At 41.3% G+C, this 20,658-nt stretch overlaps 1 protein-coding gene across 1 annotated transcript; it reads left to right on the forward strand.

Annotated features, from left to right (window-relative positions):
* The first annotated feature begins 345 nt into the window (after positions 1-345).
* Positions 346-19,512, forward strand: C2H21orf91 (chromosome 2 C21orf91 homolog). The gene is made up of 5 exons (XM_053970305.1): positions 346-561; positions 1,010-1,139; positions 13,614-14,129; positions 17,404-17,466; positions 18,521-19,512. The coding sequence occupies exons 2-5, from the start codon at positions 1,016-1,018 to the stop codon at positions 18,679-18,681; spliced, it is 864 nt and encodes a 287-aa protein (XP_053826280.1). The 5' UTR covers positions 346-561; positions 1,010-1,015; the 3' UTR covers positions 18,682-19,512.
* Positions 19,513-20,658: the final 1,146 nt, after the last annotated feature.

Here is a 20,658-nt window from a genome sequence, read left to right on the forward strand (position 1 = left end):
GTGAGACCAATGACCCTTTGTGTTCCCTTCCAACCATACCCAGAATCCGTGATTCGGAGCGCCAGCAGAGCCCTGGCCGGGATTTAATATCGGTTGCTGAACGGAATCGACATTCCATCACTGTACCTTATTTTTTTAGCCCCCACCTCTAACAAAACCTAGTCGCCCCGGACGCCGGGCGCGCTCGGCACCAGCGCCACCAGGCGCAGCCCCGCTCGGGTGAGTCACGCCGGGCAGCGCCGGTCGCGACAGCAGCACCGCCCGCCCGCCCGCGCGGCGCAGACCAACTGCTGCGGGGGGAGCGCGGCCGCTCTCCGCCGCCCCGTCCGCCCGGAGGGCCGGGGGAAGCGCAGCTCCTGGCTCCTCGCTCTTCGCTGCCCAGCTCCGAAGCGACTCCAGCCGCCCGGGTGCGGCGGGGTGCGGCCCGAGCCCCGCGGTGCCCCCCCGTGCCGCCGGGCCGTGGTGGCGGCCCGAAGCGGCGGGCGGTGCCCGGCGCCGAGAGCTCCGGCGGCGGCGGCGGCGCGGGAGGGCGGACAAAGCGGAGAGCGGCCGGAGCGGGCGGTGAGAGGGGACGGGTCTGGGGTTCGGGATCGGGGCTGGGATTCGGGATCGGTGTAGGATTAGCGATCGGTGTAGGATTAGCGGTAGGGGATAGGGCAGAGCCGGGGATGTCGCGGTACGAGCTGTGGCGGAGCGTCCGCGCCGCTGGCGCTCGGAGGGAGGGAAGGAGGGAGGAAGGGAGGAAGGGGGCAGCGATGATGGAGCTGGTGATGGAGTTGCTGGGGAGCAGGACGGGATGGGACGGGGCAGCCTTCGGGCGAGGGAAGGGGGAAGTCTCGGTCCGTGCGGCCCCGCTGTGCGGCCTGGCCTCAGTTTCTCTAAAGGGAAAACTTTGCCGGGACGCTCCCGCCCCCGGTCCGGGGCCCTCCCGCTCCGCGGCACGGACCTGCGCCCGGGTGGCTCCCGCGGTAACCCTCCCGTCCCTTGTCGCCGCCGTCCCCCTCCCCAGGGCACTATGAACGAGGAGCAGTTCGTGAGCATCGACTTGGACGATGACAACATCTGCAGCGTCTGCAAGCTGGGCACCGAGAAGGAAACGCTCTCCTTCTGCCACGTCTGTTTCGAGCTGAACATCGAAGGTAAGACTGGGAGCAGGAGCCTTCCTTGGCCAGCCCGGCCGTGGGATGGGCGCACAGCCGGCTCCTCCGAAAGCTTCCGTCGAGTTGCGGGTTTGGAAACGTCTGTCTGCAGAAAGTTTGAAATCAGTTTGTTTTCTAGCTCCTCTCTGGTAAAGGTGGGTGCTGCTCCTCCAGATGTGAAGGTGAGCCCCCTCTTTCCAGAGCCTCTGAAATGTCCTGGTGTTTATTCCATCTCCTGGCATTAGAACTCTGATGTTGAACTTGGGATCTGAGTCACGTTCTGCCTTTATTCAGTGGGTTTGCTCAGTAATTAGAGGGGATCTATGTATAAAGCAAGCTTAAATTGGAAATTTTATAGCATAATGTTTGGGGGTTTTTGGAAGCGGATCACTTTGCGTTCACTAAATCTGCTCGGGGGAATGGAATTTTTGTTTTCATATTTTCTTTTTGAAATGATGAAGTAAATTTCAAAATTTCTTTTTGTTTTCATAGAATGTTGGTATGTATAATATGATAAAAGAGGGTTCATTATCAAAGCTTCCTAAAGTCAGCAGATTGTAAAGTAGGAATTCTTGCTATCTTTTAAAGGACTAATCTTGTAGAAGTACATTCTACAAGAATGGCCTCCAGAATAGTATTTTTAAAATTTTAAACCTGTTTTGGTAAAGAATTTCCCCATCTTGTTGCTTTTCTTCATGCATGAATGAGCCATAGATTATGTTTGTCCCTTTTTAAGTCAAATTGCTTGTCTTTGGAGCAACAAAGTAACTTCTTCCCTTACATAGAGTGGTCTTCACCAATTATATGTAGATATCACTATGCAGGGTAATTTATGTTGCTGTGAGGCAATTGAATATGAAGATCTCAATAGTGTTATGTGATTAGTCCCATCATTTCTGCTATCATTTTTTGATAACAGATAGTAGACTTAGGTTGCTAGTAGAGGCAGTGTATTTCAATCTGAACACTACTTTGATACTTCAGAACTGATTGCCATGGTTTTTGTTTTTGTTTAGAAGAGACATGCCTGTGTACTTGCAATTTTTATTAAAACTCAAGAGCAGCTGTCTAACCTACAGCAACCTCTCAGTCTGAGTTTTCTTGTTGCTTTAGAATGTTAGGTTTAGACTTCTCAATATGGAGAGACAATGTTTCTCTCTCTAGGCTTTAAAAGCATACCGACACAATGAGAATTAAGTGCTTTCATTGCACTACTAATCTGGTTTTGTTTTGAAAGTGTTGAAAGTGATAGAAGACATCAAAAAATTGCTGGATGGTTTCTGTGCTCTGTTGTTTGAGATAAGCTGTGGATTTCTCAAAGCTGCTTGTTGTGGCTGTGACTTTACGAAGTGATCATGTGTTTTAAGTGGAATAGATTTGGGATTTTTTTGCTCTAAATAGCCTTGATAGGAGGAAAGACTTAATCTGTGCAAACCGTTGCATAATCTTCTAAATTTCCAGTTAATTTTAAAAGGAGGCTGTTTGGAATAGAATAGTGATAAAAGTTTCCCTGAAGTTACACAGGCCATTGCAATTCTTCTATTTTGCATAATAAAAGTATATGTATCTTTGATCATGTTAACATCAAAATGCCTCAATTTCTGATAGTCTGTCTTTTGTATGCCACTTTGAAAAGATGTACTGTTACTGCTTATAGGGAGGGGAGGCTTAAAGGTGGCTGAGGCTGTGTTAGTGACTTTTTATATAGAGTCATTATAAGGCTTTTTAGCTGAACTGCTGCGTTAGTCAGCTCTTTGCCATACCTATGGTCACGCTTTTCCTACTTTTGACATATCTCTACATTTCTGTATTTTTTGGTGACAAAGACCGATTTTTATGTGTCTCAAATAAGTCTTTTTGCAGCCCTGGGTACAGCATGAACTGGGTAATTCATTAAAGCACAATGTTATACTGGATATTTTCATACTGACCTCCTGGTTATGTTCTAATGGAGTTCAGATGCATTAAATCTTGTTGAACAGAATCAGCTGCAAGTTGCATCAACTCTTGTAGATGTGTTATCCCACACTTACAGATGAGTGTCGATCTTGCTGATAGTTTGTCTTTTTATGTAGCATCATGTTTAAAACTGTCAGCAATTAAAAACCCATGCATATATTAAGTATTTCAGGAAGTGAAGTAGGCAATTCTAAAAAGATACTCATGCAACAGCTAAGACAGGCTTGCTCATTTTTGGTGTTGATGTGCGTGTGGAACTGCTCCCTCAGAGAAGCAGGAAATAGCTGCTGTTGGAGAGCAGGCAGGCTATTAGTCACAGCTCAGCATCTTGCAGGATGCTTGAGTACTCCCACTGTTTGCAGCACCCTGTTAACTTCCATGTGTTAAGTGCTGTCTGACTTAATTGGAATATATGGCACCTCTTCCATCTTTCCTGACCATGCAGTCTGCACCAGGAGCTGGGTTGGGATAGAAAGGAGCATTACAGATGAATGTGCAAGAGCTAGCAGTGGGCTTGGCAATCTTAGGTTTGCAGTTGGACTCAATGATCTTGGAGGTCTTTTCTGACCTAAATATACTTCTAATTTGTGAGTCTAGGTATGAAATTCTGGAAAGTAGGCTTCCCAGCTTTCTTTTTTTAGCAGGCCGTCGTATTAACAAAACTAGCATGGATAATTCTGTTTCCCCTCATGCCAGCAGCATCTGACTGCTTAAACCTGGACATGGCAAATCCATGTGCTGGGAACTGATGCAGCTGAACCTTTGAAACAGACTTTCTCAAGTGTCTATGAACAAAATACTGCAGAAATACAATTTCCTTAGCTGCACTTAATTACAGTGTAATCTAGTGATGGTGAATCTTGCATCTCCTGGCATCTGTGAGTTCAGCAGCTGTACATGTTTGCCTGTGTCTCGATGGTGATGTTGTTGATTGGCCTGGGTCAGTAAGAGGAGGAATTAGAAATGGGGGACTTGGAGACCATCCTCATCTCTAATAATGACTCCTTTCTGAATTAGTGTTACGACATGGCTCAACCCTTACTTTCCTGACATTGGAGTGTTTATTTGTAACCTTTATTATATTTGGACAGTATCTTGGTAATGTTACATAACTGGGGGGGGGGGGAAACTGTACTTTTCTTATAGTCCTTTATAGAGAATACTGCTATACAGAAAGCTTAATCTGTGGTCTGTCTTGGTTAAATAACTGTTGAATTTTTGAATGAGGAAGTCAGTTACTGTGTCATAAAATCTTTGGTTTTTATCAGATATCAGGTCTCCATCATGTTTTTTCTAATAATAGATTTTGAATATTTTAGTGAAATAAACTGTGATTATGCTTCTTACTAAGTTCAGTTAATTCATAGAAACTGCTGGTTTGAGTGTAGCTGGGACATCACCTGTGCTGTCTGTCCCAGAATTTATTCAGGAGTGATACATATGGATTATAGGATCTATTTCTCTGAAGCTGACTGAAAGAGTGATAGCAAGGGGAGAATAAAAGAGAAGGCAGGCATTGGAATAACTAAAGGCAATATGCAGGTTTAAACTTAACCCTGTTAAATGTCATCAGTCTTTCTTGAACAAGGAAAGAGCAACATGTTCAGGAGAGTTTAGTAGTTCTGGTCTTCAGTCTAAAAGGGGTCAGAGCAGTGTTGTCTCTGGAAAGGGCAGCATTTTTTTCTGTTGCACTGGCTCATCTGGCTCACTTAGTTTGAGGATTCACACTCAGGGAAGCTGAGTGTACTAAGCTACATGTAAACACTTCTGTTGCCAAACTAGCTTTTGTGTCTGAAGGTTCATAGTCAGATGATATAACACAACAGAATATTAATGTGCTTCTTAAAGATATGCAAAGTATTTGCATATGAAATACTAAACATTTTGAAAAATGAAGCTGATTGTGGACAGTGTTTTTAAAGTTGTACATGGGGTTCAGAATATCCTGGTGGGGAGGATCTGCTGGACTTGAATGTTGGGTTTTGTTTGCCTTGTGCAGATGAAGCGAGCATCAGAGATGGTGCATTGTTTGCTTTTCTGAGTAGGTGTCACAGTAGTAATCAGTGGATGGAAACAGGAAATGTTTTAAATTCATATGTGACTGGTTTGCATGAGCCAGGAAATCACGTGTTGTGTGTTAGCTGAAACAAAGTTCTTCTTTTTAATTTCATTAGAATATGAGAAAATGACTAACTGAACTTTGCTAGCAGAGATAGAGTACTAACAACAAATCTTCAGTGATACCTCAAAGGTGGGGAGAAATGCATGAAAACTCAAAAACACACACTTGTGTATGTATAAAAACTGTCTGTAAATGTATACATCAACAAAACAAAATCCTTTGCCTGAATATGGTGTATTGAAACTCCAGTTGTAGCATTTCCAAGTTGTGGATGCTCCATCCCTAGAAGTGTTGTAAGGGCAGGTGGCATGGAGCTCTGAGCAACCTGGTCTAGTGGAAGCTGTCTCTACCTATGGCAGGGGGTTGGAATGAGGTGATCTTTAAGGTTCCTTCCAACCCAAACCACTCTGTGGCTCTGTGACCATGTGTCCCATGTCTCACCCCTCACACAGCAGCAGCCAGAGGGTCCTGCCTGTGGTGCTGCTTAGAGGCATTCAGGTTTCTTCCCATGGGAAGGCATTGCACAAGGCAGCTGTGTCCTGGGATCCTCTGGACACCTGTGGAAATCCCAGCTTGAAGATCTTAATACTTGAATGTTTTTGTTTGAACATCAAACTTGGAAGTCTATAATAATTATGACTTACCTTTACATTTCTTTACATAGTGTATCTGTCTTTAACTGGGTTTATGCTGGTGTTTCTTAATGCAGAATCATTTAAAAACCTGCATTTCCTCACATACAAGAGTTGTAATGGAGACAAATGGTAATAGAAGTGAAAAATATGATTGTTTGAGATGATTTTTTTACTCTTTTGCTTGTCCAGTGCTGCTAACTACAATAACATCTTGGAGGATGCTGGCTGACAAGCAAACTGGCTCACTTCCATTTCTGTTTAGAGCTGAACAGCTGAATAGCAAATGACACTTCCCATCCCAGGTCCTGTAAAATAAGAGACAGTGTAAGTACTGGGCATCCATTCCCCTGATTTATGTTGAAGTAGTTAGGTTTCCATGGTCCTTTAAAGTGCTGATAGACTCAGCTTTTGAGGCAATTTCAGCATCAGGTTAGTAAATCTGAGTCTCCAGGCTGAGACAAGGATGTTATAAGTAAATCTGGCTTGCCACATAGCTTTTTTCCTGTTAACGTCTATAAAATCTTGTATAATATCCTCATGCTGTGTTCATTAAAAAAAAAAAAAAAAAAAAAAGGAGGGGGTGGGTTTAGTTGTTGCAAACTGTAAGTACTTGAATTTCAGTTTTTTTCTTTTTTACACCCTACAGAAGAATATCTCACTGAAATAAAATGTGTTGTAAGGTATAGTTGAAAGAAGTGGAAATCACTGTTTGATTTAATTCTATTCCAGAATATTACACATCCTTATTTTTTCAGTGTTAATGAAATGATAAACAGTAAAATAGATTATTCTGGCAATAAAAGCTAAACATTTCCATTTTTGCCCTTTCAACTAGACAGATGAGAACTTGTTTCAAGGCAGCATTTGCAGGCCAGGGGTATGACTCATTTCTGCAAACTTGAATGGACATGTGAAATTAGCTGCAGTTTCTACTAAAGCTCTTAACTACAAATTCAAGTCTGAACATGATTGGAGATGCTATTCTTACTCTGAATGCTGTACAAGTACCACTGAGTAATGCCAAGCTGTGGAGCTGGTTCAATAAATACATTTTTGCATTCTTAATGTGTAAATCTGGGAGGTTTGTCCATGCAAACAAGATAATTGAGTATTTATGTTACCTGGCATCATCCAGACTGCAGAAATACTGGCTTATGACTTCCACTCTCTTCTAGGTCTATTTAACTGATTTTTCTTTCAAAGTATGTGACATAATATTTTCAGTAGTGAAGTTTTCATCAGAGTGCCTTGCTTTGTTTAATACAGTAGCAAATTCTTCTTAGTAAAGTAGTTTATAAGGAACATGATTTTTGAAAATACATTTAAGGGGCCAGCTGGATCTCTGTTCTGTCTGATATCTTTGCTCTGTGCTAAAATACAAATGAGCTGATAGGAATGAAGTGGGAGGTGATTTGTGTGCACACTTGATGTATGGAAAATACTGGCATTATCATATGAAAGCAAGGAGAGAACTTTAATTTATGAACTAGATAATATCTAGTATTTGCAAAGTGTCTGGTTTTAGAAGTTAATGAATGGCACTGGCATTTTCCTTCTAGCCAGTCTAATAAATCATAAGATTTAACTCTCAAATGAGATTGCATGTAAACCCTTAAAAATAGCAGTGGCTTTACATCTTGTCAGGCAGATGTACTGGAAATACACATCTCTAATGATCCTGCTTTTCAATGTTGGCAGAATTGTACAGCTGAAGAGTATCAGGTTTTTGTCATTTAGACATGTGGATAACTTATTATCTTAGGTTATCATGGGCAGCTTTTGTCTCATGCATTTTGAACAGGTCTTGGGATCTGCTTTTCTGGGAACCCCCCTCTTTCAGCACTCTTGGTAAAGAGCCTATGCAGCAGTGGCTTAAAATAGATAGACATGAACATTTAATGTCTTGTGAAGCCTTTCTGTCTGCTGCAGGTCTTGGCCCTGCACGCGAGGTAAACCACACTGGAGCTGATCTGACCTTTGTGTTCTATGGACACTCGCAGCTGTCCGGGAGCTGTTCCACGAGCTGGCTGAACATCCCTGTTTACAGAGTGCTCCTGAGGTGGACAGCTGAGGGGAGCAGCAGCTGGAACATCTAGGCACACAGTGAAGACCAGGGCTCTGAAAGTGGGCAGCCACAGGCAAGAGTTCTTGCTTACTCCAAGTTTAAAGGAGAAGAGCAGAGGTGTCTGTCACAAATCTCTCTGGAGCTCACTGTTTCAGACGAGGTCAATTGTGCCTGAGAAGCATTTCTTCACTGGCTGTGAAAGCAGGTCTCCACAGCTAACTCAAACTGGAGACAGAAGTGATGGACAGGTATAAATCTTACCCATAAGTATTTGTAAATTCTTTAAAGAGGCTTTAAGTAACCAATGGCATAGTACAAACTTATTATTGACTATTCATGTGTCTACAAGTATTTCTGTTAATTTTAGTTCATCTTAGGTTCAGGGGGGATTTTCCACTTCAGCTGCTATTCACCATTGCAAAAAACAATTCGTTTACAACAGTACTTTAGAAAATGCTAAGAAGGGAATGCAGGCTTTCTTTAATATTATTTCCAACTGATGAATCTGAAAGACCAAATAAGAAGTTTTGTTGTTTGGTTGGTTTTTTGTTTAAGAGAATAGCAAACAAATGAAAAAAAAAAACGCTGTTGAAGATAACCAGGCTGATGATCACTTGATTTATTTTTTTCTATGGAAGCATTTGTGAAGGGATGTGGAATAATCTTGGTATTCAAAAACATTCCTTTTGAATTGGACTTGTTGATTACTGTTATAATGTCCAAATAGGGCAACTCTTCTAGCTAGCTTTATATAAACATGACCAAACATTTCACTTTAGTTCTGTGCCTTTATAATGAAGAAGAGTTAGACATAGTTCTCAGTGTATCAGTTGCAAAGGCAGAAATAAAATCTTACCCTCAAAAAAGGGTAAGACAGAAAGCGAAAAACTTTAATACGATGGAAACTAATTTACTTTCAAGTACAAATGCCTTAAAATGGGGTAGAATTTGTTGAGATATGATTGCTCACCTGGTTATCTGGTAAATATTCTCCCTGCTTTCAGCTACTTTACTGTTATGAATAAATAGAAGTTACAAAAATGTGTATTAAACTGCCTGATTGCTAGTCATGCATTTACAAAATTACTTTGTAGGAGTGCATTAGGAGTCATGTTGACTGCCTGCCTTGCATAGCTTATAAATTGAAAGTCAGGGTTGGGGCTGAGGGTTTTTTTGCCTAAGCATTAGGCACTTACATAGGAAGTCCTGTTCTTCAAGTCAATATACAAAGATATTGTTGAGTGAAGTGATATGTTCATATTTCATCTAGGACACATGAGTTACTAGAATCAGAAACAAATAATGGATTGTAAGCACTTACATTGTTTTATGATTTGTGTGGAGGTTTGGCATCATCTCTGAATCATGTGCACTTGAGGAATGATCTCTGGCATGAGCTTGTTTCCTAATAGCATCTGTGCTGTCTTAAGTTTGTTAGCTATGGTCTTCTAGATATTAGGGAGTTTTGTGGGACTTTTTTTCCCCCTGCAGATTAAACTTTTCTTCTCTGGGTAGTTGTTGGGTGGGGTTTTTTTGTTGCTTGATGAGGGTTTTTTTCCTTCTCTGAAAAAGTAAATATGAAGCTTAGGGCGTACTTGGACATAGTCTGCAATCCTGTTCTTGGAGAATAAGACAAGGAGTAAATATACATACCTGCAAATGGGGGAGCGGGGGGGGCAGTTGATGATTTTATGATTGCAGACTTGAAGAACCAGACAAAAAGTAAGAAAGATTGAGGTTGATATTGGCAAACAGAAATGTGGAGACAGAAGTGAAACCTTGTGAAAGTCCCCGAAACTCACAATAGCTGTGTATCAAAATCACAGTATTGCTTCTTGTTTTGTACAGAAATCCTGCCATGCTTTATTCATCTGTTGGTGTATAGTGTTGAATAAAGCAATAAAACTGAATCATCTTTATATATCACTTGGTCCATGCCAGCTCACCAGATTGTAGCTTTTTCTGCAGTTGTGATGAAGGGAAAAATATGAAGTTGTCTGAGTGGAGTATGAAGTCTTCCTGAAAAGAAATGGACATTTTTTCTGCCTCATAAGGCTGATGGTGTTGCCCACAACAGAAGGATTTGTTCCAAAAAACCATACCCTCACTTGCTGTAATTCTGGTATGTGGTTGTTAGTTTGTGCTGGCACAGCAGCTGCTGTCCCTGCTCAGCTCTTCCAGGAGGTTATGGTCGATTTTCTCTGCATAGGAAAGGACTAATTGTCACCTTAGGACAAAAGAGAAATTGATGCTTGTTTTAGTTTTGTGTGAGATTGTTACAGTAAAAATCCAAGCCAGTTATGTGAAAGCTGAAGCAGCTCTGTTAGCAGTTCTCTACAAAACTGGTTTGGATTTGCGTATTTTCAGTTCCTTGCTTTATTCAAGATTCCTTTGATAGGACCCCTTTGGGGGTTTGGCAGGGGAATAAGAGAAGGGGTAGGATGTAAATTCTGATCTTGTATACTGGAAGTGTTTTGCAATAACCTGCCCTTCTGTACTCAGAAAGAGGGACATTGTGGCTAATGTGTGGCATATAAATAGCAAAGCTTAAACTCCTGAAGTAGCATGGGTTTTTTTCTTCTGTAATAATTGCTCATTTCAGACACTCTGTTACTGAGTTCAGATAAAGCAGATCTCTTTGAGCAGCATGCCTCTAGAATGGGGAAGTTAGCAATGTTCAGAAGGAAAGATTGGAATAACCTTGAGCTTAAGACTTGAACATAATTCAGGTGAGGCTTCGTGAAGTCATGCTGCACTTGTTCTTTCTTTGTGTAACAATTTGTGTGTTGGCTATTTTGTGTGGTCTCATGCTCCTCTCCTACTGGACAAGTGACATTTATTCTCATTGAAATAATGAAGCTGCCTCAAAGGAAATGCTTTTTTTAAGTGATACCATCAGTATTCTGTCATTTTTTGTGAGGGTGTGTTTGTTAGGTGGGTTTCTGAGCATTATTGTGTGGAAAATTGTGCAAAACATGGTTTTCAGCCCATTGATTATTTTCTGTAAGTAAAAGAAACCACTATGAGCAGCAGCAAAGTAGAATGTTGACAAATTACTTGGGAAAAGCAAGTAACATTTAACAAATCACTCTGGTTTTCTAGGGTTTGTAGTGTTGTGACTATATTTGCCTTATAATTTCACTTGACAGTGTTTGCTTTCCCTTGATGGCTTAAAGATTTAAGGTTTCCATCATGCTACTTGAGTTCACCAGGCTTGCTCTATTTAAATGGTGCTGATAAGTCATCAAAACAAATTACTTGTCTTTCTTGTTTTCAATAGAAATGTTTATTGGGGTTTTTTAAGTCTCTGTAAAGATAGAGAGGTAAAATAGCATTGCAAGTATGCAGCAGATTATGCAGAGTTTAAGAAAAGTTGGTGAATATTTGTTTGCTGAAAGAGGTTGAAAAGTATTTTGAGGTGTGGAGTGAGAATCTTGACTGCCCACAGAGGGCACAGAGTATAGTTTACTCCAGAACTTCCTTCTTAAAAGTTGCCTCTGGTTAGTGTGTGAGTTTTGTTTCTTCTAATAGTTACCTCATGAACAGAAGGAGTATCTGTTTTCATGACTTTACCTTTGCCCTGCTGCTAAGAACAAAATTAATTCCATTGCTGTTTTCTTTTATTTTCCAGTTTTCTAGATATTTTGCCCCATAAATTGTGTGCACTCTCAGAAACTCAGCCAGAAAATAATGCACTTAAGTTTCAGTGCTGCCCAAAGAGTAGAAAATCAACAATTTGTAATGGCTACTCTAGGTGTTTGAACTCCCCAACTTCAAACAGCAGATACCAGCAAGTGAGATAATCAAAATGAAGTGCTTGGATTTGTTTTCAGTTTCATGTTAAAAATTTTACCTTTTCAGATTAGTTTGAGAGTAGTGCGGGATTTTGTGGCAGTCAGTAATTTAACGAAAACATTGTATCATTTTTTAATCGTTTGGGGTGGGGAGATTACACTTTACCACAAGAATCAGCTGGAACTGAGACTTGTTCTAACGTGTGGCTTTGTTCTAATCGTCTTTAAATGTCTCTGTTACCAGATTTTGTTACCTGTTGCATTTCATGTTTTTTCTTTTATTTTAGTCACTTTTAATGACTAAAAGATGGGATGGCTGCAGGTTGGTTCATGTTGCCTAGATTCAGAGATCCAGTTACATTGTTTGTTGATTTCAATACTTCAGCATTAAGCACTTTCAACCTCTGGTTCACAGGTATATTATTGTTATTTGCAGTGACAAACTTGTTAGACAGAATTGGTTTTCATTGTATTGGGAACCTCCCAAGTAATATATGGGGTACTGAGATAAATGACAAACTGTTTATTACTTGGACTTGGATTCTGAATCCACTGTGTACATGAATCTGAGGAAAAATAAATATCCACTGAAGTTGCAGAAAGTAATTTTGTTCTGGGGCACTATTAACTTTCTGGAATAGTCATTTCTCATACCATCTGTGTTCACTCACCAACTGCAGATCTTCACAGATTGTGTTCCTTTTTAACCTGTCAATCACTAGCTGTTACTTAGAGGTTTAAGTTACCTGCTGTAGCTATTTGAACAGTCTTTGAGGGAGGATGAGCAAAGAGGAAAATAAACATCCATCTTGTGTGGTGTCATGGTTTAACCCAATGGGATGGGGAAAGAATTTCAGCTTGTGGGTTGAGACAAAGACAGTTTTTAAAGAGAGAGAAAATGCTGCCCGTACAAGCAAAGCAAAATAAGGAATTCATTCAGTGCTTCCCATGGTTGGGCAGGTGTTCAGGCATCCCCAGGAGAGCAGGGCTCTGTCATGCATGACGGTGACTTGGGATGACAAACGCCATCACTCCAAACATTCCTCCCTTCCACCTCCTTCCCCCAGCTTTGTACACTGAACACGATGCCATATGATGTGGAATATCCCTTGGGTCAGTTGGGATCAGCTGTTCCACCTGTGTCCTTTCCCAGCTCCTTGCATGCCCCCAGCCCACTCGCTGTCGGGTGGTGAGAGAGGCAGAAAGGGCCTTGACTGTGTGTAAGCCCTGCTCAGTGATAATGAAAACACTGCAGCACAAATCCAAAACACAGCCCCATATTACACTGTGATAAAAATTAACTCTCTCCCAGCACACCTCAAGTGAATTTCAGGACAGTTTAATGTTGGCAAACATTGACAGTGTTAGAGCTTGCTTCCCTAGCTAGGCTGCAGGCTTGTACCAGTGCAACATAATAAACTATGACTGAAATCTGAGTTATGTTTGACCACTTGAATGAGACAAACCTGCACCCTGCAGTATTTGAGCAGATGGCTCAGAACATTTGCATAGAAGATGGGAGCTTGTATGAGTGCTGTCGTTCTACAGAACTTGCTGATACCCAGTTGGGTTTATTTTACTTCTGCAGCTTATACACTTGTGTGTAGGGGGATTGCAGTATGTGTGGAGTTGTCAGTTTGCTTTATCTCTGTCACCATGCAAGAGGCACACGCTGAAGTCCTGCTCCAGACATTATGGTGCGCAAAACACTTTGCGTGACAAGGACTCAAGCCTGAGGGAAACTTCACAAATTTTGGACTGTGAGGTACCCTAGTTTGCTTCAGTGGTAAGACTGTTAGTAGGAAAGCATCACTAAAGTTTTTGTTTTCTTGGTTGCTTGTGAGTAAAGATTTTTAAAAATTAGCAGTAAGTGAACTTCTTTCTGTTGTGTCTTTACAGGAGTGCCAAAGTCAGATCTTCTACATACGAGATCTTTAAGGGGGCACAGAGACTGCTTTGAAAAATTCCACTTAATAGCGAATCAGGACTGTCCACGATCAAAGCTCTCTAAAAGTCCTTATGCAGAAGTAAAAAATCTCTTGAGCAAAAAAATTAACTGGATCATACAATACGCACAAAACAAGGATTTAGACTCTGATTCTGAAAGCTCAAAACCATCCCAACACCAGCTTTTTAGCTTCAGACATCAGACTGATAGAAAATTACTCCCACAATTTGACTCCCCAGTACCTAGATACTCTGCAAAATGGATAGATGGGAAATCTGGAGGCATCTCAAGCTGCTCACAGACTCTGCTGGAACCAAGAGAATCCACTGATTTCAGACTCGGTGCTACCTTCTGCTGCAGCAGTGTTTTGTGGTCCAACCGCAGCCAAGTCCAGAAAGCTGAAAAAGCTGAAGGAGATTCACTTGCCAGTGTTCATAGGAGACATCCTCAACACAGCAGGGAGGAACGTGAGTATACATCCATTTACACACAGCCTCACAAGCAAGAGCATTCCTTCAAATACCTATTGACCACTTCATGTCTCCACAGGGCATTAGTTTTCATCCTGAAGTCCAGAATGTTAAGATCTGTGTGGAAAAAAGAGCTACCTAGCTGAGCAAATAGGGTGGTTTGGCTGGGTTGGTTTTTTTTTGTTTGTTTGTTTTGGTTTGGTTTTGTTTTGTTTTGTTTCGTTTTTTTTTTTTTTTTTTTTACTCTTAGCTGTAGCCCAGTGTGATACTACATGTCCTACAAATTAGGACATGCCTAATTTGTTCAAAAAAATTCATTTCAGTATGTCATTCCTTGGAGTTGCACAGCCCTGCCTGTGGAGGTGGAGGTTACTCAGCTCCTGCATATCTATTATTGAACTTCCTCAGTGCCCTGAATTACATTTCACAGAGACCTGCCCTAAACAGAGGAAATTAGAGGTCATGTAGCAGAGCAAACTTGTGAAGTAATCTTAATAGTAGCAGACTTTCCTTGTGCATTTTACTGGATTTGTTTTCTTCCTTGTGTTTGTTGAGCATAAGAAACTGGGAATGCCCTTCTGCCACCATGTCCTCTTAAAGGCTGTAGCAGAAGACCTGAGCTGTCTTTTGATGACTGTGGTGAAGGTCAAAATAACAGAAATTTAGTTTCCCTGTTGTTTAGCAAGATCACTGGAAGAAATCTTTAGAAAAAGCTAGGGTATTTTAGTGTCTCTGAAATCAGGCTGCATGAAATGTGTTAGGAATAGATTCCTAGAGGTATGTGCTGTTACCATCCTGCTTTTTGGGCAGTACTTGGTCCTGAACTGGTATATGTCCACTCTTAGATTTGTAGATGAGGAAAGTAATTGGAGATGGTTTCTGAATTTCAAAAGACCTGAGAAAGAAAACAAAAGCACTGATAAAATATTCCAGAGAAAAACAGGTGATGAAAAACAGGGTAATAATGGAATCAGAATGTCAGAAGAGTCAGAGAAAGAGGTACTGTAAAAAGTTGGAATTGACTCCTTTAACCTCCCTTTTTTTTTAAACAAACTGACAACTCTGTCCTTGCGAAGCTGAGTCATTTCTCATTCTTTATGAAAGGATTTTACTTAACTGCTGCATGATGTGTCATGTTGCATTTGTAGTGAATTAGTAGCCTTAAAGCCATAAATCAAAACAGATACTCTGGGCTGTTTGACCACCTGTCTGTTGCAGTCATAAATTGGGATTACATAAATCAGGACAGCGTATAACAGAGGAATTACAGAAGCTTGACCTGGTTTATGGGGTTGTCTAACTGTCTAACTTCCATGAAGTTAGTTACTTGGAATTTCTCTCCAGTCTTTGATTTCGGGACGGGAGCCTAAATCTGCATTGAGCACAATAAGAGGTTTTTTTCTTCTGACTACATAATGCAGCTTTGAGGCATTTTTGCTTGTATTTTGCAGTATTTACCTTTAAGTGCCATTCATTTGGACAATCTATGATTAAGTTTGTATGTTAGATGAAAACTTAGACTGCCAGAATTAGGTACCTTCTTAATGCAATACTTTCACTCTTAACACCATAGGTGTCTACTGAAAAAAAAAGTATTAATGGAACTGTAAATAGCTTGGCCAGTATTCCTTCAGTTTACCTCAGCTGTGGATAGGATAATATTTTACCATTTAAATTCAGTGCTCTGTTCCTTCTCTCTTTCCCTTCTGTATCAGAATAATGTGCCATGAAACAGTCCTGTACCAAAACACTCACATGAAACATGTGAACCAGTCTGTCTGCCAGATGACAAAATGTTAATGAAAATGCTGAAGAATGGGGAAGTAACTTCCTACCATTGGGTATAAAAGTGGGGGGGGAATTCTTGACAGTTTTAGCTGTTAATTACTATATTAAATTAGGTCAGGGGTTTCCTGTTGCTTAAAGGGTGGTAAAGTGTGAAGAGGGATTTTTCAGGTATATTGATATCTGAAGGTGGGAAGGAGCACCATTTTACCTGGCTGATGGCAGAGAAAGGTGAATCTGTTTTATTCTTAGCTGGGATTATGTCTTGAGTACCAAGTCTTAGCTATTGCCAGCTTCTTTGGTTTGGCAGTACTGTCAGCAATTTAACATCCCACAGCTGCCAGCTGTGAGGGTTTGAAAGGGAAGACTTAGGATAATCAAATAATCCAGTGGGTAGCTAAAACCCATCTTTTTCAGAGCTCAGGACTTTAAATTTGCCACGTAGAAACCTTTTGCACAGAGGAATCTCTATTAAAAACTGCAGCATTGTTTTTTCTCTCAAGTATGCAATGAGAGCTTTGCTAAACTGCAGCAGAAACAGCTTTTTCTGAAGTTTAAAACCAGTATTTTAGAATTGCAAGGTTTTAAAGCTTGTGCCAATGCCCAGTACCCCCTGTGGTGTTCAGATTGTTGCTTTTCACCGTGGTGACAAGGGCATCTCAGCAGCAGCCATGGCACCATGTGTGTCCACTGCAGGGTTGAGGAAATCCTAGGAAGCAGGCCAGTGTTTCCCTGCTGTTGATCAAGGGCAGTGAAGAGCACCTTCACAGTTCCCTTCTCTGAGGCTTAATGTGTATTTTCTGTGAGGATGATCAATGCACACAACCTGAGATACAGAAGGGCTTCTGAGTGGTACAGAGGATCTCATAGTTCTCACCAGGAGCACAGAAGGAAACCTATTTTTATATGCTGGTCTTCATATCAAGCCAGGATTGTCCTTCATCATTTGTCAGTGAGATACTCAGTGGAAACTGTGTAAGTTATTCCTGTATGCATAAAGCACAAACCTTAATAACCAAAACAGGGAGCCACATGCTGAAAATTCTGTCAGGAAGCTGCTTCTTGCAGGCTGGGAAACTTAGCAGGACTTTTGTCAGAATTGTCCCCTTTTAATTGCCCACAATTAAACAGATGTGCTTTCATGGGTTACGCTGGGGAAATCATGTTTTGAAGTCAGAGGAGGGTATAGTATTTAAATGTGCCACGCAGTTCTGATTCTGAATGCTACTGTTTTCAGGGCTTGATTTTCCACCTTTTTGGTATTGAAGAGAGAGTTTTTTAATGGAGTAAATCCTTGTCTGTGTCAACTTTAAAAAGAGAATTTTCAAACTTTCTTCAAATCACTAATAAATACTGTTGTCTCTGACTTACTGCCACACATCTGTTGATTATTAGGATGCAAATAGGAGAAATATTGAGAAAATAGGAGTCTGCTTAGGGATGCTTATGTGATTGGTAGTAGTAATAACATATTTTATTGTTGCAGTGACTACAATGACTCTAGGAGAGTTAAAGCAACTTAATGAAAAACTGCTCAAGCAAATCCAGGGTGAGAATTCTTCAATACTCTTCATATTGGGTTTGTGGTGCTTTATCATAAAAAAATGTCTGGTTTTAAAATGTAATTTTGATTGCCTTGCTGTCATATAAGTTTCTAACTGAAGTCTCTTGTTTTGCATGGAAATATGTGATATAGAGAGATTTCTAGGTGCTTTCATTATGTAATCTGCTTTGGTGATGCAAATTGACACAGTATTTATTCTCTTTAAGAATTTGACTAGAACCATAGAATTGTTAAGGTTGAAAATTGCCTTTAAGATCAAGTGCAACCATTAACCCAGCACTGCTAAGTCCCCCACAAAAACAAGTGGTTCCTAAATGCCACATCTCCATGCCTGCTAAATCCCTCCAGGGATGGTGACTCCCCCACTTGCCTGGGCAGCCTGTTTCAGTGCATGACAACCCTTTCCATGAAGAAATGTTTCCTAATATCCAATCTAAGTTCGCCTGGTGCAAACTAAGGCCATTTCCTCTCATCCTGTCACTTGTTATCTGAGAGAAGAGCCTGATCCCACCTGGCTCCACCCTCCTGTCAGGTAATTGTAGAGAATTATAAGGTCTCCCCTGAGCCTCCTGTTCTCCAGGCTGAGCTCCCTCAGCTGCTCCTCATCAGGATTTAGCTCCAGCCCCTTCCCCAGCTCTCTTGCCCTTCTCTGGACATGCTCCAGCACCTCCATGTCCTTGCTGTGAGGGGCCCAAAACTGAACACAGGATTTGAGGTGTGGCCTCACCAGTGCCCAGCACAGGGGGGGGGTGATCCTTGCCCTCATCCTGCTGCCACACTGCTGCTGATACAGGCCAGAGGCAGCTTTGTTTTGAGTTCTAAATTGATCCACCTTGACTCAGGTTGTCTATAACTGGAAATGAAGTGATGCTGTTCAGTGTGCAATGCATACAAAGCTGTGCTGGAACCAGGAAAAGCAGAGTTCCTGTGCATGATCCCACTTACATGTGTGTGCCTCTTCCCCAGTGTTGTTTGTCACTGCTTCCTGAGCCTGTGTCAGTACAGGGACAAGTGCATTAACCCAGTGCTGTTGTTGCAGATGTGTTTGAGGAGCTGGCACAGCAGGTCCAGGAGAAGGACTCCCTGGCCTCGGAGCTCAATGTGCGCCACATCGCCATCGAGCAGCTGCTGAAGAACTGCTCCAAACTGCCCTGTCTGCAGATGGGAAGAGCAGGGATGAAATCCAACGTCCCCATATAAAGGGAAACAACGTCCATCCCCCTAGAGCAAACTGTCCGTAACAGCGTTGATAACCGCTAAGTACAGCTGCACCCATATTTAGAAGCTTTTGAGAAAACTTGGGCAGCGGCAAATCTTATTCCACTTTGGGTTTAACAAAAAGGGCAAATATTTTGGGTATTAAAACCTACTATAATAAGGTTTATTCACATTTGGGGATTATTATTTTTTTTCCCATAACTACGCATGAGCCCTGAAATGAATTCTGTGTTTTGTTTATAATAAAATTGTTTCTAGCAAAGAATGACCTGAACTGCCTCCTTCATATGGAGGACAAAATAAAAATTTGACTTTTGATAAGGTCTGATTCTGTTACATCCAAGAGAGCTTTAAGGGGAGAACAGTATTAATGAAACTCATGTTTTCTTATTTATTATGAGCAATATTTTATTATTGAATTTTTATACTAAATAAATATCACTATTTTAGGTACTTTTCCAGATCTCTTTATAAAATGTCTGAGTTACTCTGTGTAACATCTATGCCTTGTGTATGATTGTTTATCCTTTTTCAGGTCTGTATCTTTCATGATACAATTTTAAAAAGTATTGTTTCCCAAAGAGATGAATTTCACAGGTTGAAAAAAAAAAACTAGTGGTGTATCACTTATTTTTATCAGCTTTATAACTGAAGAATTTGGTTCATGAGATGTTTAAAAAAGCACAGCACTTGCTTTAAATTAAAAAAATAATCCATACTTTGGTTTTAATGCATAGAAGTTGTTTTATATGTGTGAAATTTTCAATGCTGAAAAATTACTTTGACAAAACTCAATAAATTTGTAATACTACACTGCCTTGTTATGTTTTAATTCTGAAATTGAAGTAGTAATGATACATAATAAATCAGAACAGCCTTTGTATTCTTTAAACTTATATCAGTCTACCATGACAAGAAATCTTAGTCTCTGCCAAAAATACTGCAGGGCTGCATTTGAGTAGCTGAAAGTTGCTGAGTTGCACTGAAAAAATCTGGGGGAGGATGGGACGAGTGGAAGATACAGACACACACACAAAAAAGTTAAGTCTTTGTGCTTTTAGCTCTTGAAGTGAAAATGGAGTAACTTCTATAGCTGAGCTGCAGGCATAACTAGCATGAAGAAAGGTTTAGGTTTGATTTTAAACTCAAGCTGAGAAATAACCCAAAGTTCAGAGTTATTGATTGGCCTATGTGTAGTGATAACTGGGTGTCATAGGACAGGTTGGTTTTATTTGTGTTTTGATTATTTTTTATTGTTTTCTTCCATATCCTCCAGCTGTTCCAAAGCCCCTCCACAAATGCATGAGTAGGGACTTGAGCTTTTCTGAGTATTTTGTGGCTCAGGAGGGGAAAAAGTCAGTGGCATTATTGCTTGTCTATGCAAGTGGGCCTATGAGTAATTGGGCACTATAAAATTCCTGATCCTGCTTGTCAGAAGATGGATTAATCTCCACATGCAAGTCTGTTGGTAAACCTTTTTGATTCAGTACCAAGGTAAGGGTCAAGTGAGAGAAACATCTCTGAGAAGGACCTGAGGGTCCTGGTGGAGAACAGACTATCCCTGAGCCAGCAGTGTCCTTGTGGCCAAGGAGGCCAGCGGGGATCCAGGGATGCATTAGGAATAGCATTGCCAGCAGGTCAGGGAGCAATCCTGCCCCTCTGCTCAGCCCTGGTGAGGCACATCTGACTTCTGTATCCAGTCCTGGGCTCCTCAGGAGGGACAGGGAGCTCCTGGGGCAGCTCCAGTGGAGGTTACGGTGATGATGAAGGGATGGAGCATCTCTCTTATGTGGAAAGGCTGAGGGAGCTGGGCCCATCCTAAACCTCCCCTGGCACAACCTGAGGCCATTTTTTCTTGTCCTGTATATGTGGAAGAAGAGCCCAACTCCCACCTGGATCTACCCTCCTGTCAGGGCCTTGTCTCTGCAAGAAGATCTCCCTAAGCCTCCTTTCGTCCAG

Source organism: Vidua macroura, chromosome 2 (assembly GCF_024509145.1).
Source record: "Vidua macroura isolate BioBank_ID:100142 chromosome 2, ASM2450914v1, whole genome shotgun sequence".
NCBI classification, from domain to species: domain Eukaryota; kingdom Metazoa; phylum Chordata; class Aves; order Passeriformes; family Viduidae; genus Vidua; species Vidua macroura.

Coding starts and splice junctions, on each gene's coding strand:
- C2H21orf91 (XM_053970305.1), top strand. CDS start 1,016: ATGAACGAGGAGCAGTTCGTGAGCATCGACTTGGACGATGACAACATC. Junction 1,140..13,613: donor TTTCGAGCTGAACATCGAAG/GTAAGACTGGGA, acceptor GTGTCTTTACAG/GAGTGCCAAAGTCAGATCTT. Junction 17,467..18,520: donor ACTGCTCAAGCAAATCCAGG/GTGAGAATTCTT, acceptor CTGTTGTTGCAG/ATGTGTTTGAGGAGCTGGCA.